Source organism: Zophobas morio, unplaced genomic scaffold, assembly GCF_036711695.1.
Source record: "Zophobas morio isolate AGI-343-1 ecotype UQ-CSIRO unplaced genomic scaffold, CSIRO_AGI_Zmor_V1 ptg000030l, whole genome shotgun sequence".
NCBI lineage: Eukaryota > Metazoa > Arthropoda > Insecta > Coleoptera > Tenebrionidae > Zophobas > Zophobas morio.
The window spans coordinates 19,834,207-19,859,350 of record NW_026972135.1 but is presented as its reverse complement, the minus strand read 5'-3'; the positions used below and the strand labels follow the sequence as shown (position 1 = coordinate 19,859,350).

Genomic DNA, 25,144 nt, shown 5'->3' with positions numbered 1-25,144 from the left:
TCCAGTAATTATTTACTTCACCTGCAAAAGGAACTATAGTTCTGAAAAGAACTGATTTTATCAACCATAAATATAGAATAATAATAATAAATCACCGTACACGGACGAAATCGAAAACAGCAACGTCAGTCACACCACTATAAAACAGCTGACTGTGACAGCTGAAAGCACCTCTTAAATTTGAAAGTGGACTCGCCCAAACCAGAATTGGTCGTTTGTGCAACTTTATTAAAAATTAAAAGTCAAATCATTTGAAAAACTGTTAACTAGAAACATTAATTTAAAGAATCGTTAGATTAATTTCGGAGAGTAATTAGTGTAAGAAATAACTTTATTTAGTATTAAAATGATTTAGACTTGCGCAGAATAGGCAAAAAAATATAATGACAATAAAATAAATAAACCATTTTCATATTCCTAGTTTGTGAAGACACATCACAAAAACGAGCTCTCTATTGATGCAATGCCATAGTTGATTTTAGATAAAAAATCGGGCCGAATCTTATTCTAACATGAAATTAGCCATTCATAAAATGGAACTTATTACAATACATGCCTCCATATCTTACATTCAGTTAAGTAAAAAGTTACGAATAAACTACATAACACACGAACTTTCTCCTTACGGTTAAATATAGCAATTTACTAACACTTTAATTGCTCTCCACGAACGGTGTATTAACGTAAGTTAGGACTTGTAACCTTTTCGCAGACGTTTGATTGATGGAATTGTCTATAATAAAGTTGTTGGTGTTCAGACTAGCCCAGCGATGGACCCAACCAGGATCTCAAAAATTCCAGTGGCGGTGGGTGGGCAGAGATTAGCGAAGTGTATGTCGTGGTCCGGCGATTTAACGCCCGGATTACGTAGACGTCGTCAGGCTGAAAAATACGTGACAGATCCGAGCCAGTTGAATCTCAGGTTCAAAAGACACTCAACTGCAGGAGGTGAGTCCTACGTCCTGGTAGCCTATTAAACTGTGGAGTGTATCTGTTTGTTAATAAAGTTGTCGAAATTGTGACCGTTGATTAACTTCGATGATCTGCAGGACACCAGTTATAATTTTCGCAGTTTGACGAAGATTCCTAACTTCGTTGATCCACAAGGCTGTAAAATTAAAAGGCAAACTACCAAAATTGAGTGCCACCAGCATTTAAAGCATGCACAGATTATTTAAGTGGGATGGTTGAAATAACACAGTTTATTTAATTTCCGAAGGTTTAATCAAACATTGCTTCGATCATCGATTAAGCATGGGAATATATTTTTATTTTTTGAAATTTGTTAGATATTGGACCACTGTTATTTATTGTTGCACAAAGTTGTTAAAGAGGAACGTCAAAATTGCGGAACGTTAATTCGTCAGTAAAATTCAATTTTGAACTCTGAATACCAAAATACATTTACCAGAAACTAAGCTAAAATGTTTAACTTTGTGTGAACTGCATGGCACGAAAGTTAATTTTTTAATCTGTTTGAATTACCCAAGGTCCAGTTAAGTCGTAGAACAAGAAATTGTTAAGTCAATACTATTGTAGGAGTAACGTTGAAAATTGTAATATTTTCGGTTCAGATAAAATTAATTTTCAAATTTGAGCTTGCTAAAGGGTTTTGTGTGTTTTATTCTGGACCGCACTCGGGCAGTTTGTTGCACTAGAGAAATAATGACAAATGACAACTACCTAGAGCACGATCAACAAGTACTGTATCAGTGACATAGCGCGAAGCATTTGAATCAGGTTTGGCAATAGCAACAAAAGAAATTTTTGTCAGAATTGGTTAGTTTTATTACTAACTCAAAGAGTACTTCTTGATCAGCCTGTATTTATTGCAGGTACTACTAGATTTTTTTCTCCTTCTAACTGTCCAAATCATTCCAACTAAATAAATATAAACTCAGTTTATCTTTTAGGTTTAATTAAATTTGTTACAAAAGAAAAGTTTAAATAAATAGTTCTAAAAACATAATTATTTCTCAAAAATATATGAATTTGTAACTTGATATTATCATAAATTTTATTTCAGGAGTAAGGTTATTTTATGTTTGCCACTCATACGTCATGGATTAATTGTTCAAATAAAACGTGGAGACCCCATAAAGGGTAAGCTCACAAAGCTTAAAATTTAGGTGAAGTGCGATTGTTATTTGACGAAAGACAGATCTATGTAGTTTTGGGTGTTTCAAAAAGCAAAACAACAGGTGGACTAAATAGAAACTGAACCAGTACTGACTATCAGATTCCAAAGTTAAGGCTCTGTGACATTCTAGTGTTCAGTAAAGCTTTTTTGATATTTTTTGTTGTTGTGTTTTTCCTGTGTGGACAAATTTTCATGCAAGACCCAGTTGGTGTTTGTTACTGTTTTTTATTGTTTTTTAGTAACTGAACCCAGTTCATGCTTCAATATATTTTTGGAATAAAAATGCCGTGATAGTTATCAACAAGTCGGAATCAATTCATCACTTTCCTAACCATGCAATATCAACATACATTATTAGAATCTAATACACAACACGTATAAAAACTTATTTTTAACCATGTTATTAAAAAATATTTTAAAGTAGATTTCATTTTCATTTTAGTAAAGTTATTGAAATTTTACTTTTCTCAACTCTGCAGAACACTCAACATCACATATGTCTCAAACAACAAGGAATTACTTTTGCCAAACGATGCGAAATGACTTTTTGCTGGGAATAAATCTGTTCATTTAAATATGTACAGTGTAACACTAAACATAATATCACTACATTATAATACTCTCAGAATTTCAGGGAAATTGGATGAGGCGCTTCTCAAAAAATCGAACTAGTAAAACAAATGATATGTTTTGTAATTGTACATATATAATTAATTCTAAAAAGTAAAGTATGTATTATTGAAACACAAACAATACCGTATCTCAAGACCTAGTAGTACTGATACTTAAAATTAAATGTACTGATTTTGATATGTAACCGATCACATTGTTAACTGCATTTGTAGTTCCAGTGAAATTAGATGTAATGTTTCATGTAGTAGATCGGTTTATAAAATTTTTTGAGACATGCTGTAGTAGCAGTTTTAAATTAATAAAAACCCACTGATACAATACATCTCAGGTTTTGTGAGATGATCGCATCAATTTGTTAGTAGGAGCAAAACAAACAAATTTTAGTTAGCGTTTTAACATTTTTATGTTAATCTTAAGCAAGACTCACATAATGATAATTTTTTTTTGATTTTAAACATACTTTTGTAGGCGTCAATTTTGGATCGTTTTCTGGGAGTCATTCTTTTTTTTTTTAACAGTGAACATTTTATTGTAAATTTTTAAATAGAGTCCAAATGATTATATTATAATTTTCCACGCACATAAATAGACAACGTCCATCAAGTTCTTAGAATAAATTGTCAAAACTTTGTTACCATATTACCATTTTAAATTGATCATTATATTCATTATCTGAAAAAAAATATATCTAAGCAGTTTAAACAGTACCCGACTGTCTCACAGAAGTATGAATGCATATCAGGTTTTTTTTCCTGTAATTTTTTTTGAAGAGAATTTTTTATTAAAAAAATACGGGTCTATCATCTTATCTTATAGTTTAGGTAAAAAATTATGGTATTTGTCGAAAAGGCCGAAGCGGGTCAATTTTTGTTTATAATTACGCTCTTTTTAAATTTCAACATTTGTTCGTGACGCCAACCACTTTTTAAGCTATTACGCCACACTGATTTTTTTTTAAGTGAAATCCGATATTTTTTTAATTTAATCAATAAAATAAATTTTTCATTCGTTAATTTTTTGAGACACACATATATTTCACATTTTAGATGGGATTTATTTAACAAAATTTTGAAATGACGTAATCACATTTCTGGTGGGGAAGAAACACATATTTTACTCCCGAGCGCTTGACAAGAAGGGATGAATTGTAAAAAAAAAAACATTTTAAGAAATGTCTAATTTTGTTTCCTTGGCATTTCACAACTTGGAGAATACGAAACTGTTGGTTTGTTGTTTTCGTCTAATCGTCGTCTCTCTTCAAGCGCAAAGCGCCATAAAAACATATTCATTTAATTACATTCACAAAAACGTGGAGTGGATAAATTGAGATAGGTATTTTATCTGTCTCTGTTTTTATGTTGCTCGGGTTGGTTGTTCGCACCACAACGATTGCTTTGAAATTTTAGGTGCTTTAAACTTATTGTGCAAATTAAAACGCAAACTTCTTCAACTCCTCCAAACAATGTGATGTCATCAGAAAGTACATGTGTGGCTTTAAGTCCGCCACACATATTCCGCATTTTGCTTATTAATGATAAGGGTGGATTAAATCTACTTAAAAGGGCAGCGTAGAATGCTCCTTTATCTGTAGTTTAGTAGTTTACTTCTATTTTTGGTTTATGTACACGAAGTGATCTGAAAATAATAAGTTGATTTATTCATCGCCTCTGTAAAATTGATGACGTCACCTTTTATTATTTCTCTTAGTAAAAGAAATATTGTAATGAACTTAATTAGTTAACTCAACAAGTTTAGTAACAATCATACAGATGTCTCGAAAATTAAACATTATCAAAATCGACGCAGTGTATAATTGATCGATTACGTAGGTAGATAACTTAACTGAGCTTTGGGTGATCAATAAAACACGAAAAGTGAATGTCCAGTGAAAAGTATTTGACTAGGGTAATCGTTGGACATAAAGTAATATTTTAGTTTATTTTCCTCTTTCTTTTCTCTTTTAGTTTTTCCCTTTGTGTGAATGCTCTTACCCACCCCTGGTGGTTTGTAGGTGTGAAGCCGGCCCGAGGCATCCCCACTTGTCTTATAGGTGCCCCCGAGAGCTCCCCCGACACATCAGAGGGCCCCCCACCCCCACCACCCCCGACCGGCGAACCGCCAGCGGAGAGTCAAGTCAGGTGCCGCCGATTCAGGCCCGTCACATAGTAAACAAAAGCGCACGATCTTCGAACTCGTCGTGTACATATTTTGAACAGGAACATTGAGAAATAGGATATATTTAATGGGAGTTTTTAAGCGCTGTTCAGAACGTGTTGCCTTTTCGTAGCTTATCTGTTAAAATTTCAGGGGAATTTCAGTGATGGGGAGGGGGGCGGTTTCTGCTGTTTGTCGTTCTGAGTTGCTCTCTGTAGATAATGTTCGGTTCTGATTATTATTGTGATTTTTATTTATTAGGGGAGGAGAATTTTTATATTATGCGTTATGTTTGTTGTCGGCAAATTCTTTAATCGGTGAATATGAGCACATCGATTTTGTTTTTTTTTTTTCTTTGTTATGGTTTCACGATTAAAGAATTTGGGTTCTTATCAAAGTAATGTCGATTTTAAATTTATTGAAAAACAGGTTACTTAAGTAATGAATGAGTCGAAATCTAGTCATAACAAGTACGATATTTTTTTAAAGTACTTGAAGTATCTAGTCATAGATCTGAAGTAATAATCTTAATGAAACAGAAAACTTCAAAAAATAATGCTCTGTATAAATGATATTATGCGAAATAGCTATTATGAAGAAAAAATTGTACTGTTATTTAAATAATTTTTAGACTGCTAATATATTGTTTTTATTTTTCTTGTTTTATTGTATATTTTTGTTTTAATTCTAGTGCTGTATTTATAAATTATTATAGTTGATAATTAAATTAAGTATTTTACTTTTATTGTCCGAACCTTACCGCAAAATCCCGCTTTTGAAATAAATGTAAATAATGATTTAAACTTTATTCTCGCCAGATTGAAAATCTTAATCATTACAACAATTATTCATCACAACATGAAAGTCCCTGATCTGTATGACCGTAAACGCATCATTGTATACATTCCGAGCATATACCCAGGATAACTATATTGGTTATCAAAAATACAGTATGTTTTATGCTGTTAATAGTGATAACCACAGTTAGTCAAAACCAAAGTGATGGAGAATCAATCAGACAAATATTAAATACGACAGCGTAGTCTCACTCAATGGCATTGGTTTCAGTTCAGGGTTTATCTGATCAAGATCATAACGAAAACTGTGATGAACGGTCACTTTTAATTTTTAAGACAGTTTTAACATCTAGGAGAACTTGTATAACTGAGGAAAACCTAGAAAAAGTAGTCATTGTTATTAGGAATTCCCGACGTCGTGCCAACAAACGTGGCCACGACTGCTGTAGCGTTGGCAATCGGGCGGCAATGAGCATCACTTCCGTGATGCCGAAGCCTGGCGGATAACACATGTTGACACATGCATGTCGAAACGCATACTAATAATATTTGGTAATCTCTTAACGTCTGTTTTTTATTACATGGAATTGAAAAACACAACAATCTGAAATCAGTGCAACAAATGGAGGCGGATGAGATATATTGACGTCAGAATGGCGGCTGATAATGCGAACAGTGACGGCTATCACATTACATGAAATCAAAAATGAATCCGCTGATGGATGAGTTGACCTCACGCCTACCCGCTAGACCTTGGATCGCGGGTTCGATTCCTGTCCTGCGTCTGGGTATTTGCTTACTATACGGAGAACGATCAAACTAGGAAAATAAAATGTTCTCCCATACTTATTATTTATTAAAATAAATTATTTACAAAAGATAAAATCATCTTAATAATATGACAACATAATAACTTATATACACGTATATACGAATGAATAAAAAATTCAACAAATGCATTTAAGATTCAGCCACCGGTAAGCCATGAATATTAAGTACATTTTTCCTAAAAAAATTCAATAAGAATGATGGAATTAAAGCCAACATGATCAATAATCTTCTAGTATCGACTTGTGTGCTAGAAAGTGTAAAAATGTAGATAATTCGTGCCCGAATTGACAAAAAAGTGATGGTCGTACTATTAACAAAATCACGGGTTTCGTATTAGGTACATACATTTCAAGCTTTAGCCATTTGATACTAATATCACGTGAAGATCATCAGCCTTAATTTTTTTACAACCTTCAGACGACTAGTCGAAAGTTAAAAACGGAAGTACAATTTGACTTTAACCGAAATTCACTCCAAACTGCAACTCTTCCTCTTCGTGGGCAAACAGGTTCCCAACGATGTCATGTCCAACGCAAATTTCTTCTTCTGCTGGAAGTAATTCTTCAGCCGCGCAGCTCCGTACTCCCAATACCCAAAAGGTATGGTCGACGTTCCGGCGTTGATGATCCCCCAAATTCCCCAGAAGAAGTGAGAAGCCAAACTGAACACTTCCACCTCTCGCAGGATTTTCTTGGGATTCTCTTTCAAGCCTCTGGCTTCTAGGTATGCTTTGATAAACAGTAGCCGCTGCTGCTTGCTGGGGTAATGGTCTAGTTGTTCTTTGTAGAAGGGATATTCGGGTTCAGTGTAGTCGTACATCCACTCCATGAAATGGTTGGCGATATCGAAGGATCGGTAGTTGTATGAGCAGTATTCAAAATCTGTGAAGCAGAAGAGTAGATGCTTTAAATTTATTGATAGAAATATTACACCATTCTCAATATAAAATAAAATGTACGTAAAGAGGAACAGTTAAAACCGCCACAAACAATTTTGAAATGTACTGGTTTACTACAAGTTTTTCCAATTTGTGACTACTATTGGATTAAATAGAGCAATGTTTTAAAAATGTTTTTTTTCACTAGCAGCCATGACGCATGCAAATGTCGACTCATTTAGTGGTAGCAAATTCAACTTTTGCGACCACCGGTTCAAAAAGAAAAATTGAGGTTATGCACGCAATGTTTGATGTGATTATTTCTTAAAAAATGAACAAATGTGTGCTACAAACATTACTTGAGTATACGCATGGTAGTTGGTAGACGGTGGAAGGTAAAATGATTAACTCAGCGACAAGTATAAACGGTTTTCTTTGTGTTGAAGATTTAGATTAAGTTTGATTAGAAATCAAAACAAAATCATGTTGCGTCAAAAAATTGAACGTTTATTTTTTCAGTTTATTGTCTTATGGTTTCTACTAGTGAAAAAAATAGTATATTAACCACGGTTGCAAAGCCACTTCTAGACCTCGCGCCTCAGAGCCCTCGACGCTGCGCGTCTCGGGTTCTAATTTGCGCTCGGTCTAGAATGCTTGGCTCTGCAACCTTGGCTAATAATATACTATTTCGCCTCCTGACATGTAAACAAAACATTCATACACCTTTGACAGGCCGCGTAACAATGACTTTACGCACCAAATATCAATTTACCGTTGCTTTACCGCCTTTGGGTGCCAAAGTAATTCAATATGCATTAGCCTCTAGAAGCTCTAATAAAAAAATTTCTGTATAAATAATAAAAGAAAACATACTAGAATACTACTTTACATCATGTTTTGTTCGATCAAAACTTTTGAATTAGAAAAAATGAATTATTAAAAAAAAATCACATGGCGCCATCTCGTGGCTGCCGGTATTATAGATTCCTTCAGTAAACGTCAAGTCTATAAACTGTCACTTCATTATTTCCATTTCGAAAAATACTTTTAAAAACAAATATTTTTTAAAGTAAAATCAATGTCAGCGAAAAAATTGAATACAATTTTCGTGCGTTAGACATTTTGCAGGTTTCGCTCCCATGCCACCCTCCGCTTCGCGTCGGGTGGCAAATTAGGACCTCAACCTGCAAAATGTTACCTACCGCACTCATAATGTAAATAACTATTCTCAACTTATTAATTCTATAGACATGCGCTCTGTTGTTTTTTATAAAGACGGCTACTGCGTCGCATTTTTTAACTTCTGTTAAATTCCAATTCTGGGACATGTATTTAAGATAAAAAAAAGTGAATATAAACAAGAACTGGAACAGGATTTAACAGAGCGCACGACTTTTGTTGACCATAAGCAGATCTTAATTCCTGATACAAGGACTAAATTAATCCGACAAGTGCACTTTGGAGCTGTCGCAAATAGAAAATGGCAAAAAAATTATGAATGAATGGTGCTAAAGTTCACGGCAAGCTTTATCAAAAAGAAGACTGTGAATACGAGAGAAAATCTATAAATACTGTTTTATTTAAGTCCGTGATAATATGAGAAAACTGTTGAAGAATATATTGACGAGAGGCACCCAAAAGGAAGCAGCGTCTGTGACATACGTTCAATATTTTAAATAAAGTCATTTATGCAGTGCGTCGATGATGTGCTATTATTACTGAACTCGGCCATTATTATAGATTACATATACAGTATTTTTTTTAACTCTAAATATACACCATAAAGTCTATGTTTAATTAAAAAAAAATGCTATTTTTTTTTCAATTAAACATACGGACTTCTGCACAGTATAGGATATTTAACTTCTTCTCCTCAGTTAAAACATAATTTCTTCTATTTCTTTAGTGGCGTTTATTTTTGACACATCGAGTATTGTTTACATTTTTATAAAATATTTGACAATATTTCAAACTTGATATATTTTTTTTAATGGAAAAAAAAACATACGTCAGTCAAAGTGTAAGAAAAAATAAAGCGATCCATGAGGATATCGAATCTGCGACGGTATGGAAGGCGTGATCGCTTTATTAGCAGATCGTTATAACCAATTGAGCTAATACATTCCGTTTTTCTTATTAGTATAAACGATTGTGAGACAATTTGGATTTTTTTTGCGAAAATCTGAATGTCCAGAGTAAAAGTCAAAGCGGATTCATAAAGCACAAGTACCGACTATATTATTTCATAAAATTTGAATACATTTATTGTCCAAAACATATTTCGATGACGACTATTTCTCGTGTGTTCTTCGTTAAAATATTTTTTCACACGGTCTTTTGGATCTCAATAAGATGTTGTCAGCCAAGGGGCAAAAACAAAACCTGAATCACCTAGCAAGATGATTCAGTTTGATTTAATTCAATCGGTTAAATCACGTAAGTTCTTACGTATGATTTCAAGCAAAAAGTTTTTTATGCATAAACGACTGAGCATTTACTGCAAAGTTAAATAAAAACTAGATTTGTTTTAAATAGGTAGGATTAAGTATGCACTTTAAGTTAAAGCTTATTTTTATTTATATGAAGGCCAGTAATACTTAGACATTTCAGAATAAAGTATTTACTTAACTTTATGCATATCAGCCATTGTTTATTCATTAAATATTTTATTTGACGCGTAGATTTTAAGATATTTGGTATTTCAAAATAATTTGTACGCCGAATTCTGAAATTTTAAATGTCAGTATTCTTCCACTCAATGCAACATGTTATATCACAAACTGGAAATCCAACCACTTCCAATTACGTATCTGAATGTATTTCTAAATCACCTTGCCGTTTCGTCGAATTTTCCGCACTCAATTAGAGATTCCTCGCCAATCAGTATTCCCGCAAAAAACTACTACCTCCAACAAACAAAAACAAACTCACCAATAACCACAATTTCAGGGTCATCATTGTTATTATTTTCTGGTCCGTCTTGCCGTATCAAAATATTTCCTTCTTGCATATCGTTATGGCAAAACACGACCGAGCAATTTTCCATCTCTAGCCGTTTTTTCAGCCAATCCACTTCGGCGTTTATATCAACATTAACGACGTCACGAATAAAATCGGGTACGTCGTCACTTTTCAACTTAGATTCGCACGTTTTCAGCCACCTATCAATTGTGTCCCATAACCAACCGGGTTCTTTGTGCAGCGGAACCTGAAACATGCAAAATAGTGAAAAACCTACCCCCGACTTGACAAAGTGTGTACTCAATCAACAACGTAAATAGTTAATAAGATTGAAAGTTTGCAAGACATGTTTCCTGTCGGGATTTCACTGCAAAAACGCCTTCTAGAAGTTTTTGGTTCGTCAAATTTTTCTTTTCAAAATTTCAAGTAAATATATACATTAAAGGACTCGTAATAATTGCAAGAACTTACCAATCGTTCACCTAAAAGTCAAGTTAGCACATAAACAAGTCAACAAACCGGTTATCACAATGTGTTTGTTTCTTTGTTCAGAAAACATGCAGAAGCGACCTGACGCAAACGGCCATAGCGCCTTGCATAAAGTCGCTACAGTGAAAATTTCAACAAACCAAAAATCAAAAATTATGGGATGAGAAAAGCGTGATGAATGAATTAACTGAGAAATTAGTTAAAGCAAGAAAGCACGACGTACTTATACGTCAGCGTCATCCTACTCTGGTCTCGGTTTCGACAAAAAACATGTCAAACGGTCTCGGTTTAAATTTTTTTCGTTTTTTATGTGTTTTTTAAAGTTCATATGAATGATTCCTACGCTTGGACGTCCCAAATGGTGGTTCTCGTAACATAACAGTACGTTTTAACAGAAACGGGCTGTTGTGTGCGCCTCAGGAAGGCACTGAGAGTGAGATTCGAGATGTATCGGTCCACGATACGACCCACGCTAGAACATAACAACAACAATCCCCATATGTGTGTGAGATGAGATAAAGGTGAAGCGGGCGCCGATCCGTGGAAAGAAAAATTCACAAAAGTCGGTTTGATTTGTTTATGTGATCGGTCCAAAAATTGATGTATATACACATAGACAAAAAAAAATAAATAAAACAGTAAACGCTGGCGCTGATAAAACACATTGATAAGTTTTACCGTGTGAAATAAAATTAATTTTTATATCTACACCCTTTATGTCATTTGTTGACATTGATGAAAAACACGATGAATGAGATAATTAAATTAATATTTCTTTATCACTAAGATCGTCACAAGTGTTAAAAACTATTTTGCTAATCACTTCAATACACGCCACTTACGATAAATGTCACGTTGAGGAAACATGGAGATCTAGTGAAATCCAGAATTATTGTTGACTGTATGTGATCAATCTTTGAAAACGCCAAAACAGGATATTTTAAATATTATTTTTCATAGGGGTGTGATACGATAAGAGTCAAAATCGCTACGCCGGGACTGGTGGATATGAGATTCTGAGAGTGACAATTTTATTACTTACTGCAAAAATTAAGAAATTGACAACCACAGAAAAGATACAAAAACGAAAAAAAACTGCTTAACTGTCATAATATTTGGAAACCAATGAGAAAGAAATAAGTACTGAAGAATTGGCACATTTAATTGCGAAACAATAAAACTGCAAACAAAAATTTCATTATAATATCATAAACATGTCTACAGATTAAAAAACATCCACAAATTCGGTCCGTTTGCTTTCACTTCCAAAAATATCTTGGACATCGCTTATTTTTAAATTTACTAGATCTTCGAAGAAAACGGTTTAGTTTTGTTTTTTGTTTATAGAATTTACTTTCAATTGCAATCTGCTTTATGTTTCGGATTGATAAGAAGTCTGTATGTATTTTGTTTTTAAACTTAATTCCGTTGAAATGAACGCGAGCGTAGCGAGCTCCACAAGCAAAGAAGACTAACACATGTTTGTGAGTTTTTATACCATATGCACTTTAAACTCGTCTGTTTATATTACCACGTGGTACACAAATAAAGAATAATCGTATTATATAAGCTTCTATTACCCAAGGAAGTCTGTTTTTGCGACATCCGGCGTACAAACACAATAAAACAAACGAACGTAGATAATTTATTATCTACTAATCCAACATCTTTATATGCTTAAAATACCTTTCGTAATATTTTCTTGACAGTTTAATTTCTGTAAACAATTACTTTTCTAATTTTTACAAAAAATTTAAACAATACAAATTTTTGCAACTGTCTCGACTGTATCAGGAATTCTGATAAATCCACCATATTTGAAAAATCATCACGTTTGAACTTGACTCAATTATTTCAAATATTTCTATTTCATTGATCACAGTGACATTATGTAATTAGAGTATTTAATCTCTGCTCGATGTCTGATGAACAAATACAAAAATTTTCCTCTAACTGAAATCATTCATAAATTTTCCTTCTTGATAAGTGTGTTTCTTTGTTTAGCATAATGAACCCTATTTAGAAACTCGGTTATTTATAAACAGTATACGTCATTCGCCGTCTTTAGATACTTTCACCAAAAAAATGAAGACATCAGTGAAGGCGAGCATAAACGTTTAATCTCTGAAACGTTATTCAGGGCGCATGCTAATCAAAATATGTCAATAATCTGCATTTCCTCAATATTGATTTAAAAATTTTAAACAGGAAAATGCGATCAATGCACGTTTCACCTTGAAACGTACATTGCAAAATTACTCACAACTTGTTCTATTTAGTAGATACGAATGGCGAAACCTTTGTAAATGTTTGTAAAAGCAACACAATAAAGTTATTAAAGTGCAAGGTGTCGTAATAACTCGACAAATGATATCGCAATTAATAAAAACACCTACGCATCAATTAATTTATCATTTTCGCACAGTATCACATCTGTTAGTTTGTCCCTTATCGGACGCCCACATTTTATTTGCGTTGTTTGTAAACATTTCTTTTTATTCATTTATAAAGGTCGCATAATAATGAGACCATGAAAGTTCTGAATAACAGTTTCTCTTTAAAAATTGTCAAAAACAATACGCAACTTATTTACTCTTAGAATGCACTCGATCGAGATAAGCCCAACCTGTAAACACCTTTTGTACTTTTCCACGATTTGAGGAAAAACACTAATTACCTAATTACTTCACAAATGACCCAGTTCTTTAACAACTTTCGTAACCGATCACATAAAACTCGCTCGCGAGTCTCCAGGATGCAGCGCAGCTCACCGAAAATAATAAAAAATAAAGAGAATACAAATTGACTTCAAAGTTTAAGAAATAATAAAAATTACCTTCGGTTTGACTTTTAACAAAAATTGAAAACCTTACCTCCATGGTGTGTATAGAAGCCATTTTCTGTGCAATCTTTACCGATAACTTCTCATCGGCCAACTCTTTTGTTATTAACGGTCTGGCATTGATGTATTGCTCGATACGACCTCCTGGAAAAACGCCGTGTAGTTTTGGTCCTAGACCTCTTTCTGAGAGGAGAGTAAAAACAACGCTTTCGGTGATTAGAGCTTCGAGAGCGTGCTCGCCGTGGGTTTGGCCGTATATTCGTATGAGTACCTCCTTGGGCTCGGTTAAGTCCTTTGTTTCTTTAACGAGGGACTCGGGGAGGGATATGTGGTAGAGAAGGTTGGACAAGCCCCCACTGGAAAAGAAGACCAACACATTAAGTCATTTGTTTTGCATTTTATTGCATTAACCAGTTTCCAGCTATTTTTTTTTTGTATTGAAAAGAGGGTCTAAGGCATAATATAATTGTTACTTGAAAAATGCCTTTTGAGTTCCACATAACTGAAGTAATTTATGGTTTCAGAATAGTAATTCATTTTGACAAGACTGTATATACTGACTAACAGTAAGACACTACCACGAGTTTACTAGTGGCTTAAATGCTTAAATCAACAACAGGATTATATTTTTACAATACACAACTCATGATTTTTGCTCATTAAAACTTAACCTAACACCTAACTTGTCATTACTTCCCAAACTAAAAATTCTTCAATTGATAGATTTTAAAAGTGTGAATATAACATTCTGTTTTAACACCAATACTTGTGTGTTATATTATAGGTACTATTTTTTTAGACTATTTAAAAAGATTCTAGAACAAAAGACTAGGTTCGTTACCACTGAAAGATTATAAATGAGTGTATAAAAATGCGCCGGTAGGACGAAATAAAATACCATCTTGGATGTCTGAACCCACTTGAAAAATTGGCATTGATACAAAGATCAAAATTACAAATCATTCAGTAAGATCAATTTCAAATCTATTGTAAAAATATACAGTCGGCAGGGTTCGATAAAATTCAACACCTAACTTTTACTTCTTTACTAGAACTACAATGTGTTTGAAAAAGTTGGCTAGACAAAAAAGTAAATATAGCGCAGCATATAGAGCGAACGAAGCACGTGACTTTGAAGCTATATAGTAATTTTACTATATAGCTTCAAAGTCAGGTCGCGACCATGTACCAAATCAACAATATCACTAATTAGTTTATGTGATTATAGATAAGTATATGTATAAATGCCAGGGCGAAATTGTTATGTAACCTTTTAAGATCACAGCCCATCTGTTTTAAATAATTAAAATAAATCGTTGTCTTCATCAAGTTTTTAGAAACTTCCATGGAAAGTTATTAAAATTTTTAATGTAAAAATACCTGTTCTAAAGAAAATTGAATTCAGTTCTCGATGAAAACGAACAATTGCTATATTATCACAATGTCCCACCTAAAAATTATCAGCATATAATAAATGCACTTAACTTTTCCATTATTGTTTTGCCGGTTTCGTTGTAGTAAACACTTTATATCAATTTTAAATGACTCATATAACACATTACAAAACCCGTGACCGTTTTGTTCTGCGAAAAAGAATCAACGTATATAACAGTTTCGGAAGAGGTTAGAACGCTGACCCTTATAAAAGGTCGTAATTTTGGTATTTGAAAATTTATTGTAGCACATAACCTCCATTATCGAAAGGTTACCGACGAAAAGGTTATCAACAATTAAAAATCACCAGATTAGAAACAAGTATTACATTATTCTTACAAGAAATTCATAACGATTTTTTTGAGAATTCTGAACGTCTGCATAAGAGCAACAGTGCAGCATAATAATATATAGAAACCGCAAAAAATTCCAAGTCAGTGTGGACGCCAGTATCATACTAATTGAATTAGCAATATATGTATTTATTTACTATAAAAATGCGATAGCGTTAATCTAATTGGAATGTTACAAAAATTCACACACTGTGACCAAGGTTCAATGATTATGTCGTTACTAATACTACAATATTTTGTGTGGAATGTGTTTATTTTTTTTTTTTTAATTGTATATGTGGATATACACATATATATAGATAACCCGAAATGAAGCAACTGGTTTTACCATTAATACGCGTTTTCTAATTTCGTTTAAACAGAATCTGTCAGACACACTAATGAAATTAAATTGCTACATTTACATTGAACTTGTCAAAAATTCGAAGCACTTATAATTACTGATTCATATCATATATTCCACGAACAGATGAGAGATAATACAAAAATGCGTCCAATTTCATGACCAAAATCGCTATCGTCGACTTTCGAGTATTACTCGAAATTAATAATTTAAGTAACTGACAACTGACTGATCATAGTTTATTAATGACGTAAACCCGTTAAGCCTTTAATTCTATGCCTTTTACTGGTTATAAGATTAAAATATTTATGTATCAAGGCCATAAAGAACTTTTTCAGCCAATCTGCAGTTTGGGTCTGAGACCTACAAATCAGATGAGGCCGAAAAAGTTCTGTTTGGTTGAGATCACACACGTTTTTAGGCGACCATACAGAAAAATAATTGGTTATGCAAGTGATTTTGAGCTTGGAAAATATTTTTTCGTTGTTAGATGAAAGGCCCTGAAGATTTGATAAAAACCAGAATCCTACTTTGCTATTCTACCATCGCATTTCATAACGATATTCAGTAAAGGTGGAGGTCAAATAACGGCGCTTTTGGCTTTCTTATTTTAAAAAATGGACAACACACAGGTCCAAGGACAGAAACGTGGGTACAAAAAAGTGACAAGTGAGTCTAAAAAAATAATTTTGACATATCAGTACAAAAAAGTGACACTTCATGGACGTAAAATGACTAGATTTATAATGGTTGCCTAAACATATTTTTCAGGATACGTAACTGTTAAATAGGCATAACAGTACTGTAACAGCCACGGCTGTTATAATCATTTAACAGACTTATTTGTTGTAGATAACTATGTGTTTCTACCATAACCAGGAGCGAACGCTAATTACTTGATTTATGAAAAAAAAATCTAAAACAGGTTCTCCCTTTTCTTTTTTTGTAAAATTTGATCTATATTTACCTCTCGTACAAAAAAAAAATACTCAGAATGTTCGCACAGTAAATTAAATTGATATGTGTGTAGTCTGTTCGTCAAATAAGAAAATATTTATTTTCATTTTATATTCTGCGTAGATATTGTAATCACGTCATTACAGCTGTACGACAATCAGCATTATCGCTATTTGTACCAGACAATCGTTAATTAAATTTTGATTTGATCAGTAATACAAACACATTTCTAATCTGCCAAGTCACGAAAAAATATTATCTGATGGCTAATACCAATAAAATTTTTAGATCGCTATAGACTGGTATAGATATAAATCTCAAACTAGATTATCAATACAAAAACATATTTTAAACCTATCCTTTACGTTATCAGTTGTGGAGAAATTTTTATTCCTAATATTATTTTCTTGTGCCAAATTCAAAATGATTACATTACGTAGAAACGCATTTTTGGATTACAGCCATTTATTTACATACTCAAAATCAATAAAACAAACATTTTTCTTGGAACTCACATCTTGAGAACTGTAAAAGATAGGCATCTCGTCCTAATAGAGAAAAGATTAGTTGCTATTATAAAGAACTATGGAGAAACCAGATAAACATGTTTTTTTAACATTCTTTGTACACAGTTCTAAAAACATTATTGAAATACAATCACCTGTATTCTAAGAAATATTATTATGTTTTGAGATGACGTGGTTAACTTTCCAGAAAAAAATAAACAAAATATGTCGATGTTTTCTAATGGCATAATCGAAAAATAAAATTTGACATCATAATTTTAATTATTGTTTTGAATATATACAAAATTTAAAATAGAGGTTGATAGTTAAGCAACATGTACAATTTTCTTGATAAAATTTTATGTATGTTGAAATAATTATGATGTATAGTTTTTGAGATGTGTTGAATATTTTCATCCAATCCTGTATTTTTTGACAAATTCGGCACAATTCGACACAAACTCTAACATAAATTTAATCATTAATAAGTGAAATTCTCCCGGATTTAATAAATATTACTCCCCTAATAACGCATACGTTTAACTTAAAAAGAATACATTTCAGATACGAATATTTTAAAAATCTAGTTAACAAAACGTAAACATCTGAAACATGCAAATTATTCCCTTTTTTGCGAAATTCGTACAAATTATTCGCTTTTCTGCGGAACTATGATCTAATGATAACTATTGTGTTCCATGGGATTAAGAGGTAATTCCACTTTTATTTACATTACAATAACGTATAACAATAGCATTTACAGCCCGTGACAAACAGAGCTGATATTTGCTACTAAATATATTTCCTAAAACTAAATTATTCTAGATGAAATGGAGTACGTTATAAACTAATAAGATATGTAACAAAATTGATTGGCACTAGCTGCAATAAGACTCGAAAGCATCAATTATGTATGCATTTCAAATTAATATGACTTCCTGCAATTTTAAATAATAAATAATTTAAATATGAATCATAAAACCACGAACAACATGTTTATTAATCCTAGAAATTCTACACTGTATGGACATGCCCAATAGCAAAGAGGATATAATATAATCAAATCAAAATTCATTGCATCAAATAAAATGTAGTATAATATTAATAAAAAAAGAAGATTTCTATATTACATAATGAATGGAAAAATATTGAAGCTTCAATTTATGTGTAAATTTGCTGTTTGTTTCCCTTGTAACATTTAACACAGACACGCTGATTTAACATAATGAAGGTGCACCACACAGTCAAAACATTTAAATCATTGAAAATATGATGTAAGTGACTACAGCTGGCATAGTTTTTTCAGTGGTAAAAATATTCTTTCTAAAATACGTATATGTTGCCACAACATAGAAGAGAGCTCAACAAAGTAAAATAAATTAAACTCGCACTTCACCAACCCATTAATAAATAATGAACACATGATTCGCCAATTTATCACATAGAAAGTAATTTTAATTATCAAAAAACAATACGAGGAATTTAATTGACTGAATTTTGTTATACTGAAAACTGTGATAATCATGAATTTGATTACTAATTTATTAAATTCAATTATTTAATTTTTTCTTTGTTAACTCTTTCAAAAGGAATCAGCTGATAGTTTGTTGAATAATATATTGTATTGGTTGAGGCAAGTTACTTATTTTTTGGTTTAAGGAAAAAGTTGTATCGTTACGATACACCACGGTATTAACATTAGACATATTAAGAAGTAAATCACTTAGGTAATTCAAAAATACAAACGGCTAACTTTTTACTATCAAGAACCTGTGTTCTATTGCTTAAATATATGACAACAAGGTCCAAATTCCTGTTATATCGTAAGACTCAAGCTTTTTAAAAAGCTGATTATCGAGTATGCTATCAAATAATGAAATTTTTTACAATTTTTTTATTTTCTCTTTTTACAAATGAAACATTTTGTTGATAGACGATATTATTGTTATACGGACGTTTATTACCACCATCAAAACGTACCCTCGTAAAATTATTCCATAAACTGTAAAGTAACAGCATTCCAAAATTGCACTTAAAATTTACGATCATCTATCAAAATCTGGTAAATTTACAAGCAATTAAAACCAAAATTGAAAAAAATGAAATATCAATTTTTTACTTACTAAAAAGTCACAAAATTAAAATATTAAGTTACTTACATTATTGCTTTCCACATTCATTGCTTTTCAATTCCTTGACAAATGTTAACAATTGACATTTCGGTAAGGTAATATCAGTGGCGGCTCGTCAGATGAGGCAAGTGAGGCGGCGCCTCACAGCATATATCTTAAGAACAGATTGACTTAATTTGTAATTAAAAAAGAGCTTTCAATGCATTTTTAGTTACAAAAATACCAATGTTGAAATGGCAAATCTGTAGATGATTTTTTATTTTTTACGCTTTCTGCTGACATTTTCGGTTGAATACTGTACGATTTATGCCCCTAGTTCTTTAACTGAAGCGGCCAGAACGTCGGTTCACTTGAACCAACGAAGCCCAATCACAGACACGGATTTCCATGGTTCAGCTCCTATACCCCTATACATGCGTTCGCTCGGAACTGAGGCGATATCTTCGGTGCTTCTCGGCCATTTTCGGCGTTAAACCATTTTCATGTTCATGTTCCTTCTGGAAACACCGTTTTCACAGCGAACCGAGCTAGAACGTCGGCAAATTTTGCTAAATATCGACCAGTCAAAATCGTTAATTCATTTAACTTCCATTGATAAGCGACAGAATCGTCAGTACTCCAAGTCTTTTAAATCAACTTGATACGAAACATATAAATTGCTCTGCCGTAATATTTGTACGACGTCTCGGGATATAACGATTTACATAATTTCATCTGAAGTGCAAAGTTACATGAAAGTTCCAAAGTACACATTAAAAATTTTATGGGTCTAAAACCTTTAGAAAGGAACACAACAACTATTCCCGAATCTCTCCAAGAAAGTGTTAGTTTAAACAAAATTTTGACTTGTGAAAACATTGTTGATTAAATGTGTTATGAGTGTTATTATTAATATTATTATTATTATTAGGACCTACCACTGAGCCGGAAATGACCGATATTCGGGCCAGACTTCTATCATTACTAACTAGTATGACCCTAAGACCAAGTAATATGCATTAATGACATTAATTTAATTAATTTGATTATTATTAATATTATTATTGTCAAACTTCTATCATCGCCTCACCACATCAGACAGTCACGAGCCGCCACTGGGTAATATATTACCCTACCGATTTTACATACAGGATACAGTTATGGCTTTCCTACCAGTCAACATTTGTAAATGTAAACAGACATTTAATAGACAGAAACCGGTAAACATCTTTTTTTGTACAGAAAATCTCAGTAAAGTATGGATTTCAGATAAGATATATTTATATAGATAGGGTGAGTCAATAAGCGCAGACCCTTCGATCTCATAAATTATTAATAGATGGAAAAAAATAGTTACACGACTTTTCGAACTGTATAACCTAAAATTATTTTCAACTATATCTGAGGGGCAACATGCAACTTACTTTTTTCAATGAAACATCCTATACATTTTTACGTGCCCTGATTGGCTGTTTCTAAGCTTCTAAGCTTCACAACATGTTTTATTTTTAAAGTTCCGGTGCGATGTTGTCAAATTATTCCAATTTTCTGGTTGTTGTTAATAATATGGTGATTTCCAAAAAATCGTAATATATTTAGTTTAACATATTTCGCCACAATAGAGATTTATTTTATTATGAGTGACACTACGTGAGGGACTATGAACGATTAAACGGCGAGTGATAGCCAGGGGAATTAAGTCTATAGGAGTCAGATAAAGTCAAGATAAACTCCGAATGAAATACAATATTTTATTTTTCTACTTTGCGTCAATAATATTTTCATTTCAAACGATTAATACTCTTTTGAAACGATTATTTTCTGTCTCCTTGCTTCATTAAAAAATCTCTTGCATTGACTTACCATAGTAAGGGAATATCATATGGTTGACAACCACGATGATATTCCCCTAAACGTATTCTATTATATCCCGGCAGAGTGAGTATGGAAGTCTCATTTATACTATAAGTAGCACTTATACGCCAGTCAAAGGCTTAAACAGGCTATCATCAAAATGACACAAACTCCGGTAACAACGTCCTATAAGTGTTAATTAATTTTTATTTTTAAACGTCATATAATTAACACTTATAGGACGTTGTTACCGGAATTTAAGTGTGTCTATGGAGTGTAAGTATCATATAATTAACACTATAGAAGTTTAACTCTCATTTCTATGACGGCGCGTTTGAGCGACGAATTGCTTATACTTCGCCGAAGTATAAAAAATAGAATAAGTTAATGTGAAAATGATCGTGGTTGTCAACCATATTAGTAACCAAGATAAGTCAATGCAAGGCCTTTTTTAAAGAAACAAGGGAACAGAAAATAATCGTTTCAAAAGAATATTGATCGTTTGAAAATAAAATATTGATTTCTTTCGGAGTTTAGGTGATTTTATGTGACTCGTATGGACTTACTTCGCCTCGCTATCGCTCGGGTTTAATCGTCCACACTCCGACACATAAAGTATCACTTAAACGCTTAATAAAATAAATATATATTATTTTACATCACATTCTATGACAAAGTATAAAAACGTAGGTGTTAATCTGTTGAATTATTTTGCCTTTCTTATGACAAAATTGGATTACAATTTATCCATTATTTCATTCATGTTATGTATAAAAATATCTTCTAATTTTCCGTTTTAAAGTAAGCAAAGTTGAAACTTTAGTTTAAAAGCTGAAATTTTGAACGTTTTTAATCTCTTTTGCATTAATAGATTTCTTCCCACAACTAGTCCAAATGTAAAACTGGTTCTGGCGTAAGACAACACACTGAAAACGCTTCCGACCCTCCACCAATCACTTCTCTCAACTGCATGTACCACTTTCCCCATACATCCACAAACTCTCCAACAACATTTTTCTCACCTGATATGTTTGAAGCCAATATTCTGCGGAGTAACACTCTTCCAAGGCCCATACAAATAATCCCTGCATATCCTTGACGCCAGCTCCTTCATTTCATTCGAATCACCTGACACCTGTCCACACAACAAATCTTGAAATGACTTATTACTAAAGAACCTCTTGTGCATGACTTGAGGCGACAAATTTGCAAAAATTCGCATAATTTTCAAGGGGCTTCCAACCGCCGCCCTTCAAATTGTGCTTGCACTTACGGTCTGAACAAAATCGATAATAACACGCAGACGTACAGCCCTCGTTACAACAAAAACCCAACAGAATTACCGAATTACACAGATGTCAGTCGCTATGACACACACACATAAACACCCACCTTCAAAGACATGTTTCAGTCCAAATGGGGCTATTTCACTGAGAATTGGTTACTGGAAAAGCGATATTAAAAAAAAGAAAATATTGGTGTTGCTCTAACGCAGTCTCTTTACGCTCTGACGTGCACTACACAACGATTGTGCAAATACTGAAATTGGTTTTTATCTGGACGGACCTGAAGGGGGGGGCTATTTTTGCTCGAAAAACAGGTTTTTGATACGCTGAGGTTAGAAATGAGAATGACGTATCAAATGACGTTTACTTTTATGGTAACGTCATAAAAGTGCCTGCAATCAGTGTTGCCAATATGACGACTAGGTTGTTTGTCAATAAAAACAACCGCACAGTGGCGTCGCATAAGGATGGGCAATATAAAAATATTTTTGACTTGACTTGAGGGTAACCGCAACTTTTCCCAGTCTGTTTTCTCAGAATGGACTAACGTTTAGATCGGTTTAAATGCCATAAATGAACTATTAGCAATCTCGACTGTGAAATTAAGAAGTATGCTGTAACGTAATACTTAAGTAAAACATTCAGTAACTTTAATTATAACTTGATAAACAAAAGAGTGAAGCCTGAATAAGTGGATTTCATAACACATGGTTTATTTCAACAGTTTCGTAACTGTTAAATTGTGTTACAAACAGTTAAAAATTTTAACATGAACTGTGAATTTACAAACGAACAATAAACAAAAATTTTACACCAAGTGTGACTTCACAACATTTTAAATTAGAAAACCATTAATAATATATATAATTAATTATGTTTGTGGGAGGAACGGTGCCGTCGCCTTCGGTATGATTAATTTTCATTTATAGTTTTGGAAATTTCTTTCTATCCTATAAAATGTTATTGACAATAACGAGACGGACAGTAGTACAATAGCAAGAGATATTTACAACTTAAAGTTGTCTCGTGGCGGTAATCCTTAGATGTTAGAAAGGAGAATAATACAACAGGTCCGGACAGGGACCACCGTTACCCACAAACAAAAATGACCATTATTTTATGAGTACAACTACCTGCTAAATATTCTCCGGCAAATTCGGGCAGACTGGTCTGAGCCATAAATATTTCTTACCAATGTAAAGTAACCTCATTTGACATACACCTGTTAAAACTTTTATGACTTAAGTGGCTTAAGCCAAACCACCCTTATAAGTCAAACTGGCTATTGTATTACTTAACTCAGTTCACAGCTACATTATGCCAACAATGGACAGTAATAATCTTGCGATTCGGGTGCACAAAGCCTATAATAACCAGTTTGACTTATAAGGGTGCTTTGGCTTAAGCCGTTTAAGTCATAAAAGTTTTAACAGGTGTATGTCAAATGAGGTTTGTGTACTACTGTCCGCCTCGTTATTGTCACTAAAATTTTATAGGGTACAACGATATTTCCTAAACTACACTATAATCATGTCTACTATCCCGACAATGTAACGTGCTAGAAAAAAAAACTGTTCGCAGATTTAGAATTAGCATATCCAAAGCAGTGAAATCATTCAATTTTTTTCTTGATGATTTTTTGTTGCAGAGGGTTGTTGTAGTATGGACCAAAGTAATTAATGAGATCGAGGACTGTGCGTTTATTAACAACTTATTGTGGTGCCCGTAAGTTGAAATTTAAATTTCGCAATGAAGAAAAAACAATGCCGTGGAACCGCTTTTGAAAAATGAAAAATAATAAAATCAGTCATTATCAGCAATGTTTAACATAGGCAATTATCCATGCGTTTGCACTCGTATTCCGCTTATTAGACCCTTACCTTGGTTAGGTAGGAATTTTTGGAATGCAGACCAGGTAGATTTTTGGAAGGTCATTCATTTCCTTTCCTGTTTTTGGTGGGTTACTTTTTGTGTAGTAGTGTTATTTAAAACATGTGTTAAATTTTGGTATTTAAAATACTTATTGCTTGCGATATCATAAAGCGGCAATTGTTTTATGTAAGGAACATTTTTTTGATTTAAAGATTAACTTTAATTAATGCATAAGTTAATCTCATGTAAATTTTTGTTGTTTGAAATTGTTGATACAGTCTGGCGTAATGAAGATTTGTTTACTCTGCAGTTTCAGTAACTCATTTAATCATCATCAGAACTTGGGGGGGACAAATTTCAGATTCGACGCGGGCAGTTTTCTGATTTGTTTCCAATTTAGCACGTGTCGGACCTTTTTTTTACCAGCAGTAACTAAATGAAAGACTCGAAATTTATGGGTTACTTCCACAAATGTTAGCAGGGGGGGATTTTAACGCAAGTTGTCTCGTAAACCTTTTTCTTTCCGATTCCTGGGGTACCTACTTCTTCATGGGAGGCACCTGGTGTGATAATGCGGTCAATTATGTAACAACCCTTTGCACCACGAGGCTAAGTATATCTTCCAGCTCCTGAATCTCGCAACACAACGTAACACAGAAACTGAGGTGAACTCCATCGCTTTGATCAGAGCCATCGATCTATGA

The 25,144-nt window shown here is 33.1% G+C and overlaps 2 protein-coding genes across 5 annotated transcripts in view; one reads left to right on the top strand and one right to left on the bottom strand.

Annotated features, from left to right (window-relative positions):
- Positions 1 to 5,637, top strand: part of LOC135138978 (tau-tubulin kinase homolog Asator) — a 59,534-nt gene extending 53,897 nt beyond the window's left edge. For 3 of the 4 annotated variants that reach the window (XM_064069037.1, XM_064069038.1, XM_064069036.1), the window contains 2 exons: positions 759 to 948; positions 4,785 to 5,637. In XM_064069037.1, the coding sequence (XP_063925107.1) occupies positions 759 to 948; positions 4,785 to 4,939 (345 nt within the window). In that variant the 3' untranslated portion in view covers positions 4,940 to 5,637. Of the gene's footprint in view, positions 1 to 758; positions 949 to 4,737 lie in introns of all 4 variants that reach the window. The other variant, XM_064069039.1, reaches the window with a different exon arrangement.
- Positions 5,638 to 6,559: 922 nt separating this feature from the next.
- Positions 6,560 to 22,898, bottom strand: LOC135139041 (choline/ethanolamine kinase). Its single transcript, XM_064069120.1, has 5 exons — positions 22,675 to 22,898; positions 22,305 to 22,417; positions 13,756 to 14,080; positions 10,364 to 10,640; positions 6,560 to 7,436 (listed from the first exon to the last, which is right to left on the bottom strand). Exons 1-5 carry the CDS (start codon positions 22,684 to 22,686, stop codon positions 7,024 to 7,026), a joined length of 1,140 nt encoding a protein of 379 aa, XP_063925190.1. The 5' UTR covers positions 22,687 to 22,898; the 3' UTR covers positions 6,560 to 7,023.
- Positions 22,899 to 25,144: the final 2,246 nt, after the last annotated feature.

Coding starts and splice junctions, on each gene's coding strand:
- LOC135139041 (XM_064069120.1), bottom strand. Junction 14,081..22,304: donor ATTGGCTTCAAACATATCAG/GTGAGAAAAATG, acceptor CTTCTTTTCCAG/TGGGGGCTTGTCCAACCTTC. Junction 10,641..13,755: donor CTTCTATACACACCATGGAG/GTAAGGTTTTCA, acceptor TGCATGTTTCAG/GTTCCGCTGCACAAAGAACC.